This window comes from Colius striatus, unplaced genomic scaffold, assembly GCF_028858725.1.
Source record: "Colius striatus isolate bColStr4 unplaced genomic scaffold, bColStr4.1.hap1 scaffold_44, whole genome shotgun sequence".
Taxonomy (NCBI): domain Eukaryota; kingdom Metazoa; phylum Chordata; class Aves; order Coliiformes; family Coliidae; genus Colius; species Colius striatus.
This window is the reverse complement of record NW_026908525.1, coordinates 1,601,478-1,627,225: the sequence shown is the minus strand read 5'-3', so window position 1 is coordinate 1,627,225 and position 25,748 is coordinate 1,601,478. Positions and strand designations below refer to the sequence as shown.

The following is a 25,748-nucleotide window of genomic DNA, read 5'->3' as shown; positions in this document are numbered from 1 at the left end:
GCCAAGTGTCTCAGGGTTTCCTCACTGCAAAGCCAAATGTTTCATTAGCTGCAAAATCTGTAGAGGCAGCTTGCTGGTACAGAGCATGGAGTGTCAGAGGATACAGTTGTAAACTCACACCCACATTTGACATGCTCACAGAGATGTGCACCCAGCTGACAGACTCTTACCTTGCTTTGAGGAATCAGTGTGAAACGCTTTGAATGACTCTGAGATCCTGAGCACAGAGAGGTTTGTTAGAGGAAGCTCTTCACACAGAGAAACTTCTAACTGATACTGAGATCTTCTCAGAGTGTTTAGCTCAGATGCATCCAGACTGCTTCATATCCAGTGGGAAGACTCAGACTGTCATCTGGGAGTCCAAGGTCACGGCTCCTGCTGGAATTCTGCTGCACCCAGGACTCCTGAAGGAAATGCTGATGTGATCTATCCTGTCAGTTTTGGATTTCTTGGAGTGAATTACTTGGTGTGACCCGGGTTGCTCAGGGTACCATGGCCTGGGCTTGAGCCACAGATGGAGTCCAAGTGACACTGCAGCAATACCACAGCATGAGCTACTCACATTATTGCTCTAGTGCATGAGCTGCTCTATTGCTATACTAAAAAAGTTGTGTCCTTCAGAGGATGCTTCATTTCATCTGAAATCAGGTGTCTAAGATAAAGTTAAGATCACTCAGCCTTTTCTCCTGCCTATTGCTTTTCAGAGATAACAACATCATCTCAGGGCATATCAATTGCATGCAGGTATCTGCATTTTTCGTGCCTTTTACAATCCCACACAAAGTTTTCTGGTCCTAACAGGACAAACAAAATCTGAGTTTTGCTGGAGAGCAGCTCTGCAGAGAGAGACCTGGGAGTCCTGACTGATAATAAGCTAAACACGAGCCAGCAACATGCCATCGTGGCCAAGAAGCCAATGGCATCCTGGGGGCATCAAGAAGAGTGTGTGCAGCAGGTCAAGGGAGGTTCTGCTCCCCCTCTACTCTGCCCTGGTGAGGCCTCATCTGGAGTCCTGTGTCCAGTTCTGGGCTCCTCAGCTCCAGAGGGACAGGGAAGTGCTGCAGAGAGACCAGGGCAGGGCCACCAAGATGATCAGGGGAATGGAGCATCTTCCTTTTGAAGAGAGGCTGCAGGACCTGGGGCTGTTTAGTCTGGAGGAGACTGATGGGTGATCTTATTAACATTTATAAATGTCTAAAGGGTGGGTGTCAGGAGGTTGGGACATCCCTATTTTCTATAGTAGCTAGCAACAGGACAAGGGGTGATGGGATGAAGCTGGAACACAAAAAGTTCCCTGTGAGGGTGAGGGAGCCCTGGCACAGGCTGCCCAGGGGGGTTGTGGTGGCTCCTTCCTTGGAGGTCTTCAAGACCTGTCTGGACATGTTCCTATGTGACCTGATCTAGGTGAACCTGCTTCTGCAGGGGGGTTGGACTGGATGATCTCTAAAAGTCCCTTCCAACCCCCTCCATTCTGTGATTCTATGGGTTTTGATTCCCAGTGATGGTAAACCTTCCTTTTAAAACTGGAGTAGTCCTTCAGGTATTATGTGTCAGCAATGAGATACTGACATCTTCCTGTGTCCCTCATTCTGCTCTGTTAGCTACTCCTGCACTACTAAAGGGATAGATGAAAAAGAACCAAAGCAGGGCAAGGGGTGCTGGGGAGTGCAGTCGATGGAGCTCTGGGCAATGCAGTCTCTGTAACTGTGGTCAAGGTGAGATACCCAAGTTCTGCTGAAATGGCTGCAGATGGCTCTGTTTGGGAAACCAGAGCCTGCCTTTGTACTTGATCAAGTCAATAGATCTCTAGACATTCTTTTTATATTGTTTAGAGATCTATTCAGTGCCCAGGATAGATGTCTGTTATTGTTTTGAGCATCCCAGAGTATCTTATAGCACTGGTAAATATGACACAGGTTGTAAGGCCAGTGTCCTTCTCCAACCACAGCTAGAGGACAGCCAGGGTGTGCAGGGTCATTTCAAGGGGTGCTAAACACTCATGACTGTGCAACTAATTCAGCTTTCCTGATAATGCTGAAAACTGAGGCCTCTTCTGCTCTCACTTGTGTGTTTAAGCCTGGAGTTGAATGGCAGGTATGAAGTTAGATGGGGTAGATATCAATCACTGTGCTGTGTTGTAGCCCTGTTGTTTATCTGCATGTTAAAGGTAAGCATGGGATTGAACTTCTCCAAGTGCTGTTTCTATTGTCATTAAACACAGCTCCTCAGTGAGGAAGCAGATTGGCTTCCTTCTCAGCTCAGCCCTGAGCTGGGCCTACACTGAGTTGTGTCAGTGTTGTTGTGATGGATCTCTTTGTGTTTCACTAGAAAGTGCTATTTGTGTCTGTGTGTTGACTGTCTGATGAAGGTTACAACTCTTCTGCAAGGGGAAACAGGTTGTTTCCCTCAACAAAACATAGCAGTGGTACTGTGGTTCAGTTGAGATTCCATTTGTCTTGGATGCAAAGACTAAACATCTCCCTGTGTCCACATGGCCCAGTACTCCATAACTCTTCCACTACTCTTGGCACCTTTCCTTGCCTCATTTTGTCTGCTCTCCATCCCTTATGTGCAGCACAGAAGCTCAGCACCCTGTACAAGCACAAATATCACAGCCTGCAAGGTAATTCTTGGCTGTATTGTTAAAAATGTGGATTTTTAGATTAACTTTTGAAACTATTGCAGTATTTCCAGCCCAGTGAAGGGCCACAGGAAGGCAACAGCACTGCAGGACCTTACGTTTGGAAACGCAGGGATCTTGCCTGTAACTGAATGAGACACTGATGTAGCTGCATCTGAAGAGTTTTAACCACACTGTCTTTCTAAATAGATAAATAAACAAGTAAATCAACAAATAATTGCAGAAGAAGCCCTTAAAAGCTGCATGTATTATAGTAGCTCAGGTATAGCTTGAATTTCCACCTCAGCCATAGTTCTCTGAGAGGGCTGGACTGCGACTGACTCAACCATGGTGGTCTCAGGTACTGTTTGAGTTTCCACTTCAATCATAGTTCTCTGAGAGGACTGGACTGCGACTGACTCAACCATGTTGGTCTCAGGTACTGTTTGAGTTTCCACTTCAATCATAGTTCTCTGAGAGGACTGGAATGCAGCTCGGTAGGCAGAGGCTAGGCCCCAGTATAGTGCCTGAACCTGATGGGCCTCATTAGGGTAGGTAAGACACCCTTCTATCAGGTGGCATACCAGTAAAGCAGGGTTTTTTATCTGTTCAGGTGTAAAATCCCAGGTTACAGGGGGTGATAACCGTCCTAGGAATTTGCCCAAATTCATCCTCACACCCTGCCACCCAGGGACTGGCCTCTTCAGGGGGTTTTTTAACATGTTTCCATTGCAAATTTGTCCTCTCTGATACCCAGATGAGTCCAGATTCCACAAGATATATAATATACCAACCATGTTAATTAGTAACATTAAAACTCTCGTATAAGGGTGACTAAGGACCTTATAACAAAATTGTCTCCATCAGTCCGAGCTGAGGGGAAAGAGGTGCTTTGCCCCATGGCCTCCACAAGATAGCTCCCACAGCACACTAAATTCATCAGTAACAGAATGAGACTTGCTATTATTATTTGGGCCATCATGTTCCCAGGCCCTTTCATCCTTTTCACAACATTATATAGCCAGCTTAGCAAAGCTATCAAGGTTAAAGCACAGCAGAGAGTCAATGTTAGTAGCATCGTGTTCCCAAGCATTAGAAAGTGTAAGATAAGCTGCATAGCAGCAAGGCTCCGTGACCAGCACAGGAACTTTGCACTCATTGCCTTACTCTAATTGCAAGCAGTAGCTATAATATTGATATCAACAGTAAGCACAGCACTGCAGGAGCTGCTGTGGAAAATCACTACCAAACCAGACCCACTACAAGCCCCATGAGGGAACTGGGAAGATCACATTGCTGTTGTGGAACAGCAAAGTGTCAGTGAATAGCAGACACAACGTGCTTGGCAGAAGACCTGTATGAACAAAGCCTTTGCAGTAGGTCACAGTCAAGAGATTCCTCACTGGCATGGCCAGCCTGGTCAAAAGAAACCAAGCCATCATGATGACAGACATCTTGCACTGTGATATATTTAACATTTTGTTAAATGTACATTTAATTTACTCCCTAGGGTGAATTAATTTAGTGGTGCAGATGTTGACAAAGGCAGCTGAGATGCAGTCACCGACTTATAAAGCACACAGAATGCCCAAGCTGTGTATTTATTCATGTCCAAATGGATACAGTGACTTCAGCAGAGCTTGTAAGAGTAGAAAGTAATGAAAATGTCTTATGACATGGGGGAAAAAAAAGTCGCTTTGTTTACAGAGACAAGAATTGAATGTCTGCAGTTTATTAAGAGTATTTATTTCAACCTTCCTTAAGAAGCTGGGCTTCTCCCATTCCACTGTGAATACTTTCTTTCCTTAGTCTCTTCCAGGCAGACTCAGGTTCCTAAGCACAATCATCTTGCAGAATGTGAAATACTGTGGAGTGCCTGAGACCTCCCATTTTAGACAGGCAGATATGGCATGGGAGCTGCAGAAGAGACTCTTTTGTCATCACATTTGTAGACCTTGTAGGTGTTTGAAACACCTACAAGGTGACTATAGTTGTGTTGCCTGCATAGGTATGTGCATCTCACCTTAGCTGTCAGGTGTTACCTGGAATTGTGCACGTGCTATTAACAGAACATCCCAATGATACCCTAGACATGTCTTTTTGACAGGGCCATGGAGTCAAATCAGTAACTGTTGTCCACGAGCCTTCATCATTTGAAGGTAATAGGTAGAAAGGTGACTCCTTGTTGAGGGTAGGTAGCCATATGTGCCTCAGTTTCCCAAGTTACCAGCATGATGATGACTGCAGTTCCAAGTACAAGCTACATCTTAAAACCCTTCCTTCTAATTGTCTATAAGGAACCACCTTAATGGTGGACAGCAATGGACTGAGAGACCCTGGGGACAGTCTGTCTAACACTGAAGATCTTTTTCAAAGCCCCTTTAACCTCCTGGTTCCTCAGGCAGTAAATGAAGGGATTGAGCATGGGAGTGACAATAGTGTACATGACTGACAGTAAAAAAGGGGAGTATTTGAAAAACTGAATAGTCTCAAACCAAAGAAATAGTGAGGAGAACTGCAGAGGAAGAAAGAAAAAAGGCAAATTGAAAAGAAGAAAGCAAAAATAGAAATGATAAGAAGGGAAAAATAGGAGGAGAGGGAGAAAAGGAAGAGCATCATTACGTTCATGTCATTATGAAGATATAAGGACAAATTCAGTATGATATGGTTTTAGATCTGGATCATAATTAGTGGCCTAGATTATTAATGAGATCCTTATGTGCTGAATGCCCATGTAACAGCTGGATGTCCAGTTCTCTCTGACCTGCAAGGAACACTGATGCATCTGCATGACTTAGTTCTGCAAAGTCGAGTCACTCCCTGTGGAGCAGAGCTTGGTCCCTGTTACATTATCCCAGCACAGAAAGCCTCAAGATACTAAGTGAAGCAGGCATTTACAGAGAGCAATATGTGTTGCTCAAAACAGAGCTCTCAGGGAAGGTGAATTAGGGAAGGAATGCATTTCTCTGTCTGTGTTGCTTCCTCCCCCATCCCCTCTTTTCTATGTCTCTATCCACCTTTTAAAAAATAAAATTGGCAAGTTAATTTTCATATCCAGTTATCAAATTCTACAGGTTAAAGATGAAAAAAACCCTTCTCACTCTGGAAAATGCACCTTTCTGTCCTGTAACCTTATGCTCCAGTAATCTAAAACAATACTTCTTCATCTTGTTTAAAGTTCTACCAGTGTAATATTTTATTTCAGGATAAGCAGAAAAGCAAATAAACAAACCACATCTTCCCATCTCCACAGAATTATTACAGAAAGCATGTCAGAAATGGTATTTTTCAGTGATGGAGCACTCATCCTCATAAAACAATTCATTGGCACTGGAACACCAGTCCAGATAATTCTACCTGTAAGACTGGGGGAGGGTGGGGAGCTGTGTGTGTGTCAAACCACAGCAGTTCCAAATCTCAGATGGTTCATTTTACACATCAGTCACATCTCTTCTCAAATAAGCAAGACCAGGAGAGTGACAGCAGTTCTCCTAAGTCATATGCAATGCTTACATTTCTCTGTCACTTCTGCTGGAGCAGTCTGTGCTATCTTAACGTTAAAAGACTATCCTGAGAAGCTGGAATTCACATGCTGGCATGTAGGTAGCTATCAGTTCTATACTCAGTTTTCCTTCTTGCTAGGGAACACAGATACACAGGCATTTCCAGCTAATACTGCTTTCATTAAGAGGAAAAGGTCTAAAACAAGTCAGGTTGGTCCCTCTGTAGCTGTGTCAGTTTCTCTCTCCCTTGACTCCACACGTGTGTGCCAAACAAGCAGCTCAGAAGACTAGATGTGTTGCTCAGTGTAGCTCGTATGCATGCTGTAGGTGTTGAAATGCCAGTGGATTAGTTCCTCCTTGGAAGGAGGTGGTTACCCTACAAAAATTCCTGAAGGGGAATAACAGTCAAGGACTTTCTTCTCTTACCTTCAGCAGTGCCTGTGTTCTGGTTAGGGAAGACAGCTTTCTCCCTGATTTAATTGAAGACACCCAAGTGGTGAGAGCTCTGCAAAATAACTGATGTGGTGGCTTCTTACCTGGTCATAAAAATAGGTTCAGTAGAAGAGTGCACGGGGGATAAGTAATTACTCGTGGGAATTTGGTGTTTACTTTGCCTTTGTATAACTGAGGTACCCAAGAAGGAAACTCTTGAGGGCTAATTCTAGCTTTCTGAGGCTCTCTTTGCAGCACTTGCAGTTCATTAAGCAACAACCCAACTTAGCTGCTTTGAAACATTTTCTGGAGGTGGCTGTTCCTCTGTTATCTACTGAGTGATCCCTCCTGTGAACGAGCTACTGACAGAGGTTACTCAGGAAACTATCCAAAACTGTATCATGGATCTGTGTCTGGGTATTTATCTGTTGCTGTGGCTACATGATCAACTGATTGTGTTTTCAAAAGGCAAATCACCCTGCAAACAGAACTAATTGTTTTGGATGTTCATGTTTTGAGGCCATCTCAGAAACATGTGTGGGTCTGACAGATCTCACTTGAGGCCGTTGGCAAGAGCTTAACCTGTCTGGAGGGAAGGACATCCCACATCTGAAATGTGAATGCCTATCCATGCAAAGGAATGTCTTTGTGTAAGAGGCTGCTTCTTTTTTGGTTCATAACATCATTGTCCTTTAGGTGTAGCAGAGCCAACCAGCTCCCCTTTAGACCAGGACAAGATGTGACTCCATGGCTAGTTCCTAATTACTGTTTCCTTAAGCACTGTATCATCAGTCTTTGTTCTTTCATACACTTTACAGGATACTCAACATCTAACATCGTGCTGAGAAACATAACTGAGGAGAATTCAATGCAAGTCTCTCATATGTTTTCCTCAAATCAGACACCAAGGGAAATCAATTCCTCGGAGTCACAAGTTGTCCATGTAGCCTGGGGTGTCATGCAATGTGAAAGTAACTTGTCACGAGGCTAAAACCATGCAGGATGCATGCCAAAGATGGATCTCAGGGGGCAACACCTAGAACAGTCTGAATAGTGATCAATGGAGACAGCTGGAAGCATCCAGTAGTTATTACTGTACTTGCAGGAGAGTTAATAGGCAGCCAGGACTCTTTCTCAGAACTGAAATCTGAGTTCTTGAGATCCACTTCAGATTCCACAGGGGTTTGTCAGATGCATTCGTTGGGTTTTGGATGATCCATTTGGCTTACTGTGTGAATGAGATTCTGTGATAACAGCTTATAGAAAAAATGTGAGGTTTGGTGGGGGTTTTTTTTGGGGGGGGTGTGTGTGATTGCATGTACCACCAGAATTCATCTAGCCCACTACCTTATGTTAGTTACCCATTTTTATGATGCCTATATTAGGTGGTATCACTCCTGTCCTTAGCATGAGTGAAATAATTCTTGTGTTGCTGCTGCTCCACCTCTTTTGATTGCGAGGAAAAGTGAATCTTGTGAAAGAACAGACTCAACAACTAAAATATAAACTCAACTCCTGCCTCTGTGCCCTGTTGTTTACCCTTTCATAATGGAAGATGACACCCAAAGCAACCTTTGTGGCTGGGCACTGTCTCCCCTGAAGGCATGCACACCTGAGGCAGTCAGCAAAGCTGTTTTCATGAAAGTGTCTTCATTCCTCACTGTTAAGAAGTGGGTTTAGTATTGGAGTGACTACAGTGTAAGACACCCATTGATGTCCAAGGAGTACGTACTGCTGGGTCAGGGGTACATGAGGAGGGTTGTTAAGAAGATGATGACCACAGTAAGGTGGGAAACATGAGTGGAGAAGGCTTTCTGTCTATACTTAGGAGTTCAGACAGCTACACTGATGTCCCTGCTGTGTATACCTACATTTACTCAGCTGAATACATCTCTGGAATCTACTAACCTGACTAGATGTGCATTTCAGCTGTGTACTGTTGGGCTTCCAGTGGCCTCAGAGACAGGGAATGTTGCAATAAGCCAAGCAGGTACTGCACAGCAGATCAGTTTCCATGTGCACTAGCAATTGAAACTCATGAGTAATCATAGAATGGTGGGGTTGGAAGGGACCTTTGGAGATCATCTAATCCAACCCCCCTGCAGAAGCAGGGTCACCTAGATCAGGTCACACAGGAACGTGTCCAGGTAGGTCTTGAAGAGCTCCAAGGAAGGAGCCTCCACAACCCCTCTGGGCAGCCTGTGCCAGGGCTCCCTCACCTGAACAGTGAAATAGTTTTTTCTTATGTTTAAGTGGAACTTTTTGTGTTCCAGCTTCATCCCATCACCCCTTGTCCTGTTGCTGGCTACTACAGAAAAATGGGATGTCCCAACCTCCTGACACCCACCTTTTATATGTTTGTAACTATTAATGAGATCCCCCCTCAATCTCCTCTTCTCCAGACTAAACAGCCCCAGGTCCCACAGCCTTTCCTCATAAGGAAGATGCTCCAGTCCCCTGATCATCTTGGTGTCCCTGCACTGGCCTCTCTCCAGCACTTCCCTGTCCCTCTGGAGCTGGGGAGCCCAGAACTGGACACAGGACTCCAGATGAGGCCTCAGCAGGGCAGAGTAGAGGGGGAGCAGAACCTCCCTTGACCTGCTGCCCACACTCTTCTTGATACATCCCACCCTTGAAGAGTTCGAATGACCCTCTGGATCCAGTTTTTCCACAACCCATAGAGTTAAATGTTCTGACCCTAATGGGATGTAGGTACTTAGGAGGGGATTGAGTTATCTAAAGAGAGATGTTTCATTTCAGGTTTTGTGGTATTTTATGCACTTTTCAACAGGGTTTCCAGAAGTCATATGTTCCCAGTAAGCTGTGTGTCAAATCTGTCAACCCATGAAGACATGTTTATGACTTTAGTGACCTCAGCTTACACTACCTGCCAATGCTGAGGCAGTCAAACTCTTAAGCAGATATCTACAGATGAGGTGTAATAGCTAAACCCAGCCCTGGAGCTAAATGGAACGATCTTCTATTTATCTTCCTCATGTAAATGCCTGATAACATAAATATGGCTGTCAGGCAATTCTTCAGTTCCATATATGCCCCCCAGATATGGGGAGCATCCTACAGGTCAACTCAGTGTACTTTATTCTGTGACTGACAGGTTAATTTTTACTGAACAGCCAGAAGGTTACATGTTAGATGTCCTGGGGCATGACAGAATGAAATTTGAGGATCAAAAACCTGCTGAAGGTAGCTTTGCAAGATTTTGTGGCACAAAGAGTACAGAAATGTGCCTTATCTCCTCCATACTGCCAAGTGTAAGGAGTCTCTGGAGTGAGTTGTTTGTAAACCCACTTTGGAGTCAGTCTTTTATGAAGCAGATCTATTACTTAAGCCAAAAGCATGAAAGCAAAATGATATTCATGGAGTGAGATTAAGTGGAAGATTAGCACCTAGGGTAGTTGGAATTACAGAGGTTGTTTGGCTGTTAGGACATACAATTTGATTTGGTGTTGTGATCTGCTCACATTTGACATGTGTTAAAGTATGTTGGTTGACCTCTAACTGCTGGGCATGGTTTGACATCTAAGGGCATCTCATGAATAAAGTGTCTTACACACTTACAGTAATGTAAGTGCATGGAGAATGAAGAGTGGTGTGGCCAGGAGAAAAAGGGTTAATTCCTATCTCCTGTCTATTTACCTGCTGAGGCTCTACTTGGACTCCTGTGTGCAGTTTTAGGGTTCTCTCAGCTCAAGGAAAATGTGGAGAAAGTAAAGACTGAGACTGTTAACACGTGTCCTAGAACATGTGTACTACAAGAAGAAGTGGAGGTATCTGGATTGGTTTAAAGTGCTGAACAGGAGCCTGTGTCATGACCTAACAGAAGCCTACAAAGACAGTGGGGCCAAGCAGTTCTCTAGGCTTGAAGGATACAGCTTCAGTTGTGAATTGTGAGTTTAAAAAGTTTGTTCTGTTTTCTCTGTTTCAGGCAGGTCAGGGCTTTCGGGGACTGGTTTAGTCAAGTTGTGAAAAACTCAAAGGACTGGGGCCATTGCAGTGCAGAGCTTAATCATAGAATCATAGAATCATAGAATGATGGGGTTGGAAGGGACCTTTAGAGCTCATCCAGTCCAACCCCCCTGCAGAAGCAGGTTCACCTAGATCAGGTCACACAGGAACATGTCCAGGTGGGTCTTGAAGACCTCCAAGGAAGGAGCCTCCACAACCCCCCTGGGCAGCCTGGGCCAGGGCTCCCTCACCCTCACAGTGAAATAGTTTTTTCTTATGTTTAAATGGAACTTTTTGTGTTTCAGCTTCATCCCATCACCCCTCGTCCTGTTACAATAGCAAAAAGTGCTGCCCCAACCTCCTGACACCCACCATTCACATATTTGTGACTATTAATGAGATCCCCCCTCAGCCTCCTCTTCTCCAGACCAAACAGCCCCTGGTCCTGCAGCCTTTCCTCATAAGGAAGATGCTCCAGTCTCATGATCATCCTGCACTGGCCTCTCTCCAGCACTTCCCTGTCCCTCTTGAGCTGGGGAGCCCAGAAGTGTACACAAGAGTCCAGATGAAGCCTCACCAGATATGACAGATTAGAGGGGGAGCAGAATCTCCCTTTCCCTGCCTCCCACACTCTTCTTGGTGCATCCCAAGATGCCATTGGCTTCTTATAAAGTGACAGAATATAAAATGGAATTCTATCTCTAAGGGTGGCTTTCCATGTCCTACCTTGTGCTGTACAAGGGAATCCTCAACCCTGTTTTAGCAACTTGTGTAGGTGTGAGATTCCATGAGGTCTGTGGCATTTAACTGACGGTACATGCTGACAGGTAAGGCAGGTGACTTGGTTTCCAGTATAACAAATGGAGACCTAAGCAGTAGAAGAAAAGAAGCTAGTCTGTGTGTCTCAGCATGCTGTAGAACACAAACCATCACTGAAAAGGGCTTGAGTGAAAGGGATGTCAAAACCAGAAGATAACCACTGTGATTACCCATCCCAATACAGGCTGTAAAAATCCCAAACCAACCTCATAGTACCCCAGGGTATCAACTGAAAGTCATTCAGTTAGAAAAGTGTGATTAATTATCAGGTATTATCAGGCATCATCAGGTTAGGCATCTGCCTTCAAACAGTGCATCTCCCTGAGGTGACAAAGGTAGCTTCTGTGGTTAGATAAAGAAGCATAGAGCCCACAAAGAAGATGGGCAGACTGTAGTGATCAGGGCTCAGGGCTTAGCCAGGCTAGATGGGTGACCAACAGCCTGTTTATTGAATCTCTCCAATCTCTGTTCCTCCCTTTCTTTGCTTTGGCTCTTCCACTGAACACAAATATTGCACATTCCCACAGTTTGCTTCAGCTCAACAGTTGCTGACTTCAGGTTTCCTTTGGTTTGGTTTTAATAACCTACTGCTTATTGGGGTTTATGTGCCTGAGTTTGGATTGTGTCCTTTGTTTCTTGTCTTTGCATTCGATGTTGAACTTCCATTAACCAGATATCTTCTCAAACCAGAAGTCTTTACACTCCACCTATCCTTACAGTCCCTGCTACTCTTGTTATTGCTATTATTGGACTATGGTGATAATGAATGACCATGATATTCCAAGGTCACACATGTTTGTTTTCTTTTCTACTTCTTATTATATCCTCAGCCACTTCTGACAAAACCAAGGTGAGTTTGACCTTTTAAATCTGAAAGTATGGTAAAGAACAAGAAGAATTGTCAAGGGTTGTTTTTCTCGTGTAACTTCAGACATCCCCCTTATATTTTTTAGCTTATATGGTAAAAGACTCATCTCTACACAATACAGAGGAGCACAGAGGGGCAATGGGAGGCAGGGGATCCCAGCAGCCTTATAAGAGAAACAATTACAGTGTAGAAGTGCCCACCAAGGCTGTAACAAGAGAGCAATTGGCCTTATTGTCCAGGCATGAAATCCACTGGGATGTGTCAAAGGGAAAGGCTGTCTAGAGCAACTTTCAGACTGTGTATATATATATATAATGTACATATATATCTGGGTGTAATATGTGTGCTTTGGGGCTTTTTTACTTTCATTCTCAGCAGTTGCAAGGTAACAGGATGGCAGTGCTGGTGTGATGGTTGCACAGTGCTGTTTTGTGTCTGTGTTACCTGTGTAGCCAGATATACATGTGTATGTTGTATATGTGTGTGTTTACTGGGAATATGCTCTCAGCTTTGCTGCTGGCTGGAACAGGAGACATTGAGCTGCAGCAGCCTTGCCTCTACTGGGCTACCAGATTCAGCAATTCCCCCAACAATGGCTACCTTTAACTAGTGATCCAAACCATCTCAGCAATGAATTACATTCTGCCAACTTGGGTTTTTGTAGGAACTCAGAGCTCAAGTCCCTGCTTGTGTCTAAGTCCCCTGGTTGTGTGTGTTGCTTACACAGTTGCTTGCACTCTGGACATCTGCTGGACAGAGCCAGTGCCCCCTCTGGGTGTTAAAATCAGAGCAAAGAATGAAATGCTGAGTGGACACAAATGGTTCAGTCGACATGGCTCCTGGAAGCTCACAGTCAGAGATGGCTGTGTACAGTCAGATATGGCTGTGTACAGTCAGCTATGGCTATAACCATCCTGGCAACACAGGCTGAATCAGGAGCACAGCTTCTAAATTTACTCCTGCTCTGTTGAAGTCAGATACTTTGCAGAAAAGCAAATATTTTGGAGGCATCTGACTCATTTTAGGTGTCTGCTCCAGGATAGGATGACTCAGATTTCACTGACAGTACTTTCTTGACTCCTAATGGTTTCAAAAGGAGTCTGGGATGATCAATTCAAAGGTAGACCTCTGTTCTGGTGAAGCTTGTGTTTGCCCTTATGAATTGTGTAGGCCACCTAAAGACTACTTTCCTCCTCAAACCCCTTGCAGGAGGTGGGATGTACTGGTGTTGACACCCTGGTTGGCTCCAGTTGTCTGGGAAGGCACATTCAATAGAGACATCCTGAATGCACAATACATGCAGAAGCTGGTCACTGGAGTGATCACTTTTGCTGTTAAAGAGTATTGGTTTGTCATGTATTTCATGTCAAATACTTAAACCTCTCATCTGCCAGTGGTGCTGCAATGCTACTGGTGGAGCAGGAGTGAGGAAGGTTCCAAAGGCAACAATCAGCTTTTGGCTGGGATAAGCATGTCAGTGGCAACTTCTCAAGCAAGGCAGCTGTCTGTGCATAAGCAGGAGGCACAGCCTTGCAAAGGGCAAGAAGAAAAATCCCTGGAAGGATAACTATCATTTTGATCCCTTGAGAAGAAAATTGCAGCTCCTGCTGTGTTTGTGACAGGATTTGCCTCTAACCTGGGGTAAAAAAATACCAGGTTCTGCAAAGCTGAGATTATTAATGGGTTCCTGTTAGAGATTAGAGTGAAAACATTAGCTCCAGTGAAGTTATCAACCATGCAATTATAGCTTGTAGTTTGGGGGGAAGGTTCCTCTTTGAGTCTCTGAGTAAAGAGCTCTACTCCCCCTGTCTCCACTAAGCATCCCAGATTGAAATGGAGACTTCATGTATCTCCAGGTAATCAAAATGAATTCATTAGTAGTTTGAGTCCTCTCTAGAAAAGAAAGAGTTAAACTGCAGAGGGAGTGCCAGGGAGCCAGGGTACATGTGAGAGTGAAGGGTGAGAAGTATTTATGCTGTGCAGTGGTACTAGGGAGCAGCTTGGGGTGGAGGGTGTGTGTTCTGCAGAGTGAGCAGGAAAAGTCATCAGGATAGTGGGAGTTGGTACACTGCAGCAGCATGGGGAAGGGCTGAAGGGGTAGCAGCCACGTTAAATAAAGAGCATTAACATCAGAAAGGAGGAATGGATAGAACAGGAGGAACAAAATGGACTTGAAAAGCCACCATCCTTCAGCAGGAAGAGCCCCTCTCCACTCTTCTTCTGTCCCTGTCTCTCAGATACATCCAGTTCATAAGAGAGTTCATGAGCTCTGACAATACTTCCTTGCTCCTGAGCAGATCTCTCACCTGCAGATGGCCTCTGAGAACCACCTCTTTGTCATCCCTGTCCAGAATCACACATGGTGGCAGGATATCTCCATGAGACGAATGGATATCACCAGCAGGCACATCCAAAGCCTATTCCAGTGTGAGGCTGACTGTCTCTACTCCATAGACATTGGTGTCCAGCTTCTACAAGGGAAGTGTGGCCAAGGTCTACAGAGCCTGTTTTAAAGGCATCCTGGAGGACAGAGGAAATGGCATTGAAGCTAGGTGGCATGATGAGAGCCATCCCAACAAGCATCTGCTGTACCACAAGCCCACGTGCCTGCTCTCCCCAGAGTAGGACTGGGATGCAGATCTGAGCTGGCCCCACATCGTCCAGGTGAAGGGGATGTGCTCTGTGAGCAGGGGCAGCAGGGAGTGAGCTGCTGGAACAAAGCAAGCAGGAAAGCCATCAGTGTCAAGAGAGCAAAACAGACGTGCAAGTTACAAAGTCATTGATTTATCTGTGTCTTTCTGCATTTCTGATGCTGATGGGAAAGGCCAAATTGTTCTGTTTATTTCCCTGTTAAGCCAATCTTTATTGCAGTGGTGGGTGGTGAGAAGCAATGATCTGTATCCCTATTTCTCTTTTAACTCCTGTCTTCAGTGACCATTAGCCCAGGATCAATCTCCACGTGGGCTGTGGTGTTCTTGCCTCTAGATTTTATAATGATGAGAGTCATTAGTCCAGGCATATCCTTTTCTTCTTCCTTATCTTCTAATACATTCATAATGAATGTTTTAGCCTTTGCTTAAGTTATGCCTCTTTCCAGCCTCTCACACACCAATTTGCCACAACACAGAGTCAGCTGTACTCAGTCATACACCACCAGCAAAGCTAATCATCTCGACAGAGTGGATGTCAGTGCTGTCTTAATCAGCTTACTGGAAGAAGGCTGATGTACTGAGGTGCCAGGGGAAAAAACCCATGGTGTGCAAGTGCCAGTCCAATTAACAGCTCTCTTCTGTGTCTTAGAGACATGCCCCTCATAATCTTTCATTCTCAATAGTCTGAGGTATAACAATACTGACAGGTTAGTTTATGGACAGAAATAATATAAACCCAAATACAAAATCCTAGAGTAAACAAAGTTGGAACCTCTAAAACCAATCAACAGGTTCAATTATAAAAAACAGGTCATCAAAGCCTCAAAACAGAGGGGTCACAAGTCCCTAGGTCCTTCTGAGGGGTTATGGGTGTTGCAGACACAGAAAACACTCTCTGATCTTTCTCTCAAGGTCTGGAGGCTGGTCTTCCAACCCTTCCCACAGGGTCTCACTTTGTTCCAGGATCCTGGTATGACTGGTGAGGTGTGGGATGAGGGAAAGGAGTCTGTGGAAAGAAGCCTCACATGCTCAGTTCCTGCATCAAGCCTCTTGCTGAATGACCCTTGAGCCACTGGAACCAGCTCAGTAGCACAAGCAGGAGACAGCACAGCCAGACCTGACCCCTGTGCTGAGGACACAGGAACAGGCCAGGCTGTGCAGGGAGTTTTGGTGGCTGGGACAGTATCTCACACAGGTCCATTTGTCTGGCTGTTCGTAATACCTGTTAGGAACGTGTTGCTCTGTGCTCTGCAAATGGCAGCTTCATGGGTCAGGCTCACTCTGGTAGGATCTGGCAGCCTGAAGGAAATGCAATGCAGTGCATCCAAAAACTTCCCAGGCACGAGCCAGTTTTCTCACAGTGAACAGGGGGCTCTGTGTTTTCATTAGCATCTCAGGGAGCAAAAAGCAGGTGGCTGAACCTGCCCAGGGCAGTGGAATTCAGACAGACCAGACCAGTCCAGTTGGTGAATGCAGAAGGACTGGCTGTGTGGAGATTGTGGTGGGTGGAACAGACCAAGTGCCAGGCTGAGGTGGAGCAGTGACAGGTATGAATAAGAATGGAGGAGTGTGTTGCCACCTATGGACTAGACTGCAGCAGCATAGAATAGGAAGGATGGGCTCTAAATAGAAGTACTAGGTGATGGGTCACATTGATAGGACCAGGGTGTGGGATATGCAGGCTTCTGAGGAAATACATATGGACTAGGCTAGGCAATGGGTCAAAGTGAATGTACCAGAACATGGCAGCATTCATAAAGATCAGAGCAGCAGGCAAATTCAGGGCCAGACCAGTTTAGCTGTGATGCAAAAGTGAACCAAGCTAAGGAAGGAGACAAAGGTCAATCTTCTGGCCATACTGTTCTCCACTGCCAGTGAATTTGCCAGCCGTGCACTGAGCCATCCTCAGAAACGTAACTCCAGCAGAGTAACTCCAGTTACTCCTGTGGCAGAGTACTGCAGGTCTGTTGAACTGTCCCCCCTCACCCCCAGCTCCCCCTTGTGCAGCAGCAGCAGCTGAACAGTCAGTGCTCATGTCTCTGGAGATGGTGCCTGCAGCACCCAGGCTACTGCTTCCATCTGCTGCCCATCAGCATCTCACTTCTTGTGGGTCAGAGAGCAGGAACAGCAGAAAGCAGCAACCCAAAGTTATCTTCCCCTAGCCCTGGCACACCAGGATGCCTCAGTGTGCAGAAAGGCTAAAATTTATGTTCAGGGGATCAAATCAGAGCAGAATAGACAACCGAGGAATGAGAGAAGGCCTGTGACTAAACACATGGTGAGAGCAAACAGCAGCACAGGCTGGGTAAGGCAGAAGAGAGCTGGGTGTTGATAAACGTGGTCAGGGAACTCAGTCACATCTCAAAGCCCAGCCTGGGAGAGTTTATTGTGAGTTCTCTGAAGGTGCCAAGTTGGACCTTACAGCCTCCTGCAGCCAAATTCAACAAAGGTCCTTTGCAGCAGCTGCCTTCCCAGGCAAATCTGGAGGTACTTTCAAGTGTGATTGACTCATAAACTGCAGTAGGACACTGGAGCAAAAGGTTTAGGGCTTGAGTAACAATCTGAGTGACTGGGATAACTGGTGTGTGTCAAACCAGCATGACTGGGTTCAAAACTCTGGGCTGCTGTGTGCGTGGAGCACAGGTGAGGTTTATCAGTAAATGCTGTGTAAGGTCACTAATTGCTTTCAGATGGCAGTCTGACCACTTTGATGGGGTCTAGGCTGGGAGCTGTAGCCCAGAAAAAGGGCTCTGCCTGGCCTGGCCTTGTCCTGGCTGCCGTGCAGAGGTACACTGTGCCAGGGCAGCACTTCTGGACTGGGGAGAAGAAGGTGTCTGTTACTCAGGAAGGTGTCTAACTCAGGAAGGTGTCTAACTCAGGAAGATATGGTCCCTTCCCCTCACTCTGAGCCTCTCTCCTAATGTTTACTTGTAGATTCTGGTGTAAAAAAGAAAAGGGAGTGGGAATCAGCACATTAGTAGGAAAGGATCAAATTCTAATATACCTCTTCATATGTTGGTAATGGTGAGGAAGAGGAGGTTAATCCCAGGCTTTCCAGGCAGCTCGTTGATGTTTTGCACCAGGGTGCACAGGGGGATATCCCATCCTGCTCCTTCTGGTGGAGATAGTCTTGCTCTGGACTGCAGCATGGGGCTTTGGGCTTTTGAGACTGACTCTGCAGGACTACATAAGCTTTGGTTAAAGCCATTTACCCCAGCCAGGAATGTTACCTATGATCTCTGCCCCTTGTGGAGAAGATCTCTGTCCCTTTGCTGCTTTTGGCCCTTGCTGCTGTGAACTGTTAAACCACGTGATGCTTTCTCTGGCCATTTTCCTTGAGCTGAGAGAACCCTAAAACTGCACACAGGAGTCCAAGTAGAGCCTCAGCAGGTAAATAGACAGGAGATAGGAATTAACCCTTTTTCTCCTGGCCACACCACTCTTCATTCTCCATGCACTTACATTACTGTAAGTGTGTAAGACACTTTATTCATGAGATGCCCTTAGATGTCAAACCATGCCCAGCAGTTAGAGGCCAACCAACATACTTTAACACATGTCAAATGTGAGCAGATCACAACACCAAATCAAATTGTATGTCCTAACAGCCAAACAACCTCTGTAATTCCAACTACCCTAGGTGCTAATCTTCCACTTAATCTCACTCCATGAGTATCATTTTGATTTCATGCTTTTGGCTTAAGTAATAGATCTGTTTCATAAAAGACTGACTCCAAAGTGGGTTTACAAACAACTCACTCCAGAGACTCCTTACACTTGGCAGCATGGAGGAGATAAGGCACATTTCTGTACTCTTTGTGCCACAAAATCTTGCAAGGGTACCTTCAGCAGGTTTTTGATCCTCAAATTTCATTCTGTCATGCCCCAGGACATCTAACATGTAACCTTCTGGCTGTTCAGTAAAAATTAATCTGTCAGTCACAGAATAAAGTACACTGAGTTGACCTGTAGGATGCTCCCCATATCTGGGGGGCATATATGGAACTGAAGAATTGCCTGACAGCCATATTTATGTTATCAGGCATTTACATGAGGAAGATAAATAAAAGATCATTCCATTTAGCTCCAGGGCTGGGTTTAGCTATTACACCTCATCTGTAGATATCTGCTTAAGAGTTTGACTGCCTCAGCATTGGCAGGTAGTGTAAGCTGAGGTCACTAAAGTCATAAACATGTCTTCATGGGTTGACAGATTTGACACACAGCTTACTGGGAACATATGACTTCTGGAAACCCTGTTGAAAAGTGCATAAAATACCACAAAACCTGAAATGAAACATCTCTCTTTAGATAACTCAATCCCCTCCTAAGTACCTACATCCCATTAGGGTCAGAACACTTAACTCTATGGGTTGTGGAAAAACTGGATCCAGGGCGTCATTCAAACTCTTCAAGGGTGGGATGTAGAAGGACCACGTGATGCTTTCTCTAGCCAGGGTTAAGCAAAGTCCAATTTGCATGCAGTTGCATGTTGGCTCGGTCACCCCAAGGCACTGTCCTGATACCCCCTTGTAGCTCTTCAGAAGTTTTTGAAGAGCTTTATCTCTGTCCAGCTCTGATGTTACAATGGAAACTGGTGTTCCCAGTCTCACATAGATTTGCATTGATGTGGCACTGCCTTTCCTTCAGACAATTAAATATTTGTCTTCAGTAAAAAAAACTAAGAGCAACTAACCAGAGCTAACGAGGCCATCTGGGATGAGACTCACTCCTGAGAGTAAAAACTTTCCTAGATGGTGGTTGGCCCTCTCCCCAGCTCTCTGCAGCCTGGTGCTTCCCCTGAGAGCAACTCAGCTAAACACAAAGGCCTAGTTAAAACTTGGTGAAACTCTAGTGCCTAGGGATGGATGCACTCATCTTGGAAAGAAACATCATTGTCTTGGGAAGAAGGGACAAAGAGACAAGGGATGTAAGCAAAGGTGGATCTTCCCCTCTGAGAGATGGAGAAACTCAGAGGCAAAATGAGGATGTTTTTAACATCAGTGGAGTGTGTGTACACAGGTCCCTGGTTATTGTGCCAAGTCCTGAGGCTGATCACAAATATGTCTTATTTAAATCTGTCCCTAGTTATTTTCTTGAATGACAGTGGCTTCTGTTTTGAGATGTTTGACACTGGTGAGCTGCAGCAGCCAGGGAATAGGTGAATACCTCTGGGAACCAGCGACACCACAGACCTTGGAGCTTAATATTGGAGAGACAAAGTCTGAGAGCCTGGTGCTAAGGAAACCCCAGTCCTGTCCCAGCTGTGTCTGTGTGCATGTGGTGTTGGCAGGTTGTAAGCAATGAGCAGAGGCCTGAGCACATCGTGTACAGTAGGTACTGAGGGCTGACTGACTGGAAGGAAGCTCTGCAGGGAACAGCCTGGGGGACCCAGGCAGCAACAAGCTGAGCACCAGCCAGCAATACACCCTCACAGCAAAAAAGACCAGCATGCAATATGCATACACCTGACTGGAATACAATAGAAATGTTAGCTGGAAGGGGCCCACAGGGATCATGTATTCCCACTGCCTGACCACGTCAGGAGTGACCAAATGTTAAAAGCACATCATTAAGAGCATTGTTCAAATACCTCTTCAGCACTGAAATGCACTGAAATGGGGGTTTGACACTGTCCCATGTACCATCCATGTCTCTAAATGGGAGAGGGGCATGGATTTGACAGATGGGCCACTAGGTGGATAAAAAATTGGCTGGGTTGTTGCACTCAAAGGATTGCAACGAACAGCTCAATGTGCAGGTGGAAACCGGTGACAAGTGACATTCTTAAGGAGTCAGTGTTGGGACTGGTGCTGGGCTGACTTGTCAGTGGCAGGGACAGTGGGACCGAGTGTGCTCTGGGTGAGTTTGTCAAGGGAGGATGCAGAGGCTCCTTCTGGGGAGGTTCCCCAACCCACCTGGACACGTTCCTGTGCCCCCTGATCTGGGGGAACCTGCTTTAGCAGGACTTGGGCTGGGTGAGCTCTGCAGGGCCCTTCCAGCCTCCATCACTTGGAGATTCTGTGATTCTGTGATATTGAAGATGAAATCAATTGTTCCTGAAGAACAGTTTCTGAATTTACCTTAGAATCTGTCTCTCCTGCTTTTTATAACTAAAATAACTAAATCATTTGCCCTTGTCTTTGACACAGTGAAAGTGAAGATGTGATTAAACCAGTAATCTGTGCCCTCCATTATAAAACCAAACCCCTGAGCATCATCTCAGTGCAAGTCCTTCAGCTCACATGGTACTTTATTTGCTGATTGCACCAGCAGTTATATGAAATACATCTCAAACGTGCTTTTGCAGCTTAAGTCGGCGATGAGATTTGCAAAGGTGATGAATCGATTCTCTCGCTGCCAGCTTATTTTCTGGTTTAATTAGTGCTGAAAAGAATAGGATTGTATTTTTTAATTTAATTGTGAAATACAGAGTGGGATGCAATTAAAAACAGAAGTGTTAAGCTTCTGAAAAGGGGTACACATGGTCATTCTTTTGTGGGACTGCAAAGCTGTCAAGATAAAAAAAATCAGCTGATGTAGAATTAAGGGCACTGTCCAACTGCAATTATTTGCAGGGATGGATTGATTTAAGGAGTCTTTCATGTCCTTACCTTTCAAGCTTTGAGGATTCAGTATAGTGAATTTGATTAATTTGATTACAGAACATTCCAGTGGCTGTGTTCAGTCAAATGCCCTGAAAGAGTCATATTGCGAAAATAATCAGGCAAAACCCACAGCTGTTACGTTTAAGGTCACCCAAGAAGAACCTGTCTGATCAGAATTAGGTACCTATAGCACATATGTCTACATAGAAGACCAAGAATGTTTCTTTGGGGTAAGATTAATTACAATCTGGACTTTTTGTGTTAGTAAGTGAGGTCCATACAGGTTAGCTGAGGTGCAGAAACCAGTGCTGCAGTTATCTGTGTTTCATGAGTCATTCTGTGACAGTTTACTTCATTGCTGAGTGATGGCTGTTCTTTAAAGAAGAATTTCCCTTCTTGGTGAGGTCAAAAAGAAGATTGGAATTATTCTAACTGCTGAATACTGAAGCAGCAAAGAAATGTAGCTTTAGATGTCAATAAACATGATATTTTTAGGTTTAGATGAGAGCTCTCTTAGCCTTTCTTCTTTGTTATTGCTTCCCTCCTGATTTCAGATGATTTCACCATCAGATCTCAAGGTTAACTGCTGTTAGCCTTGAAATTGCTCCAGACAGTGCTGTGCATATACATTAGGCCCAGACCAAGGATTGCTGAGGCTGGTGGCGTCCACTAGACTGCCACAGTTCAACACTCTCTGCTCAGAGCAAGGCTAGCAACAGCTGCTCTGAGTCTTTTCCAATTGACTTTTGAATGTCTCCAAGGACAGGGACTTCATAACCTCTCTAGGAAAGCCTGTGACTACCCAACACTAAAAGGATATGGCTGTGTTCTGGGTTTTTTTAAGCAGAACTTCCAATATTTCACTGAGAAATCTGTCTGTAATTGTAAACATCAGGCTCTTGGATGGACTACAGGGCTACCGAGGAATCTTTTTCAAGTGACCCAGGGCTATAGATGTAGAACCACGAGTTCTGGTTCTCAAGGGGAACATTAACAGCCACAAATACGTCACTTATAAGAAATTTTGGAAGAGTTTTTTTTTAAGTTTGGTGCAACAATACAGGGTTTTTCCCTCTTGAGTAGTCTTTGTGTAATACAGAAGCTGCAGAACATCATTGTCTTGAAACAGGGCCACCATATAATACAAAATTTGAGTGATAAACGTGTGTCTTGAAAGAAGCCACCTGTGAAGCAAGCTGGTGGGCTTATAGGCCCTGTTCTAAGTTTTGCTTTTCTGTTCATCTCAGGACTTTTGGTAAAGCAGTGACAGAACATGTGGGACAATGGCATCTGGTGTCAGCAAAGCAGCTGGATCAGCTGTGGGAGCATCTCAGAGCTGGTGTTTTGGTAAGGAACAAACTTACATTCTTTTCAAATCTGTGGAAGGCAGGTTCTTTTCTTTTTTTTTTGTCTTGCTATTACTAGTGGTGTTCAATCTGGCTTCTCTGATTCCTTTGTGGATTTCCTTGTTTTGGGTGGAATTCATCTGCCTTCACTGGGTGTATTTGAACAGGAGTCCAGGTTTGATTTCCTGTAGGAATCCACCAGAAAAAAAATGACACCTAAGTCTATTTTAGATGTTTTAGAGTTCCCTTTCTCTCTTATGATCATGACTTCAAAAGAATATGGGTCTCCATAGACCCTGAGTCATATCTCAGAAATGCCTTTGATTACTTAAGGCATATGAGATAAAATTAAAACCTCTTTCTTGGAGAGATGAGTCTCACCACTATAGTCTCCAAACTGGTAGTTTCATAAGATGGTTCATCTGAAAGAGAGATCTGTTATACATAGTAAAAATCTGCCTCCCTTTCCAAGTGAATCTTGGATTTAGTATCCCAGACTTAGATGAGTGAACTGTCAGACACTTAAATTAAGGCATGTGAATTCTACTTTTCAGTCATGAAGTGCAAAGCTCTCTAGTTAAAGTCAACTCTCTCCTAGTAACATCATCAAAACAATCTGCAGTCGTAGTATTAAAGGTAAAAAGCATGTGTGAAAGTGACAAGAGATTTTTGATCCAAACCCTACACATCACAGATTGTTCTTAGTCCGTGAAAAATTAAGTCTAGGCTTGTTCTAAATGGTTTAAAACAATGACTCTGAAATTAGACCAAGCTCTCTGGGCCAGGAATGCAATTTTGCACGTGTTTTTGGTCAATAACAACCTCAGAACTCAAAACTGGCAATCAGTCGTTTTCAGGAAAGTAATGCAAACTGATGAAACTGATTCTTCAAAGTTCTTTCAGTAAAGTCAAGTTCCTAAACATTAGTCTTTTGTTCAGAAAAGTCAGAAACATGTAAGGAACAGTTTTGAGTTTTCTGACAAACAACAATGAAAACCAGAGTTCCCGTCCAACCCCTCCCACTCTGTACTTCTGAAGTATTTGGAAGAAGTTTCCTTTCAAAATCATAACACAACCCTTCTAACACATCTCTTATAGCTGAAAATCTCCACTGTTCTCCCTCTTCCCTCCCTAAAAGCTGAAATGTTCTTGGAATTTTGCCTGACAAGAACTTATAGTGAAAAATACTCGAAACAAGGAAAATATTCACTTCCAAACAAAATTAATATTCCTCCATCTTTTCTTCAGAGCTCCTTCCACCTCCTCATTCCTCAAAGTATAGATAATAGGGTTCAGCAGAGGCGTCACCACAGTGTAAGAAAGTGAGAGCAATTTATCCACAGAGGCAGAGTAGCCGGATTTTGGGCGCAGATACATGGAGCTTGCTGTACCGTAGAAAAGAGTCACAACTAAAAGGTGTGAAGAGCAAGTAGAAAATGCTTTCTGCTGGATTTCAGCTGATGACATCTTAAAAATTGTGAAAATGATGCAAATATACGAGTAAATGATCAGTAAGAAGGGACCCACGATAGCAAAGAGAGCCACCACAATGACTTGGATTTCACTTGGGGAGGTGTTACCGCAGAGCAACTCCAAGAGAGGCTGAATCTCACAGAAGAAGTGGTTGATGGCAAGGCCACAGAATGGCAAGCTGAATGTTATGATGGTGTGTACTAAGCCTACAGCAGTCCCACAGATGTAAGTTCCAGCAACAAGGCTTTTGCAGACTCTACTGGTCATAATGACCGTGTAATGCAGGGGGTAGCATATGGCCATGTAACGGTCAAATGACATGGCAGCCAAGAGAAAACATTCTGCAACTCCAAAGAAAAGGAAGAAAAACATTTGCATTGCACATCCTGTCTTGGAAATATCTATTTTTCCCACCATTAGATTCTCAAGAACCTTTGGGACGATGACTGACAAGTAGCATATATCCAAACAGGACAGCTGAGTGAGGAAGAAATACATGGGGGTGTGAAGGGTGCTATCGGCATTTATTATCAGAGCAATCACTGTATTAGCCATCACTGTGAGGATATAAAGAGAAAATAAGACTACAAAGAGCAAAGGATGCAAGTGTGAGGCTTCAGAAGAACCCAGGAGTCTGAATTCACTGACTTCACTGAGGTTCATGGGAATCATCCCTCGTTGGTACCCTGCAGAACTATTGTCTCTTTGTTTTAGTGGTTGATGTTGTAAACAGCCAGGAAAATTGTCAATGAAAATAAAATCAGCTGAGGAGGCTGAATGAGCAGAACTTAGAATTTATCCAGATTCTTAAAAGATCTTCTGTTCACATTAGAAAAGTTCCTAAAGAAAACAGGGCAGTCTTATGCACAGGATTTCATCTGGTTTCATCTCGGATTTTTGGCTGACTTTTCTTCTTGTGTAGCATTGCCTTTGAAAGTTGCACAATTATTGTCTTCAAATTCCCAGCTACAGTTTTTGCCCTGTACAACAAGGGGGAAAAAAACCAGGTTATAGCAGATGTCTGTTTTTACAGACTAATCACTTCAAATTCCAACAGCTTCAGTAAGCCAGCAGCAGCATTTGAACATAACAAAGATAACTTCCCTGCCATCTGTGATCTGCTTCATCTGTGAGCGCTCCTCCCAAGGCCAATTGGTCCAAAGCATCTTGTGACTATATTCATAGTTGGGCTAAGAGTCATGAGAAGGGTTAAAGCACCGTTAAGGCTTTGCACACACAAGGATTTCCTTGTGGCATCCACAGCTGATGGTAGTCATGTATTCTGAAGTTACCTTGTGAGGAGGGTGGTGGAACAACAGGAAGAAAAACTAAAGGATGAGGTGTCCAGAAGAGCATTCTGCTCAGAGCTCTCTTTCCAGGGAAGCAGGAGAGGTGGTTTTCCCCAGCTCTATGTACTGTTCACTAGTGCTGATTGGAGCATTAGGGGATGGTTGTTGCTCAT

At 44.5% G+C, this 25,748-nt stretch overlaps 1 protein-coding gene and 1 pseudogene across 1 annotated transcript; one reads left to right on the top strand and one right to left on the bottom strand.

The window, feature by feature from the left end:
- Window positions 1-13,229: 13,229 nt before the first annotated feature.
- On the bottom strand, window positions 13,230-24,958 carry LOC104549857 (olfactory receptor 10C1). The gene is made up of 2 exons (XM_062020061.1): window positions 24,052-24,958; window positions 13,230-13,294 (listed from the first exon to the last, which is right to left on the bottom strand). The coding sequence occupies exons 1-2, from the start codon at window positions 24,956-24,958 to the stop codon at window positions 13,230-13,232; spliced, it is 972 nt and encodes a 323-aa protein (XP_061876045.1).
- LOC133629417 (histo-blood group ABO system transferase 1-like) lies at window positions 13,314-14,914 on the top strand (annotated as a pseudogene).
- Window positions 24,959-25,748: the final 790 nt, after the last annotated feature.

Bases quoted from the DNA above. Each gene is read 5' to 3' on its own strand.
- LOC104549857 (XM_062020061.1), bottom strand. From the start codon at position 24,958: ATGATTCCCATGAACCTCAGTGAAGTCAGTGAATTCAGACTCCTGGGT. The intron at 13,295-24,051 runs GATGGAGGAATA...TCCTTTTGAAAC, and splicing joins GGAAGGAGCTCTGAAGAAAA to CATTAGGAGTCAAGAAAGTA.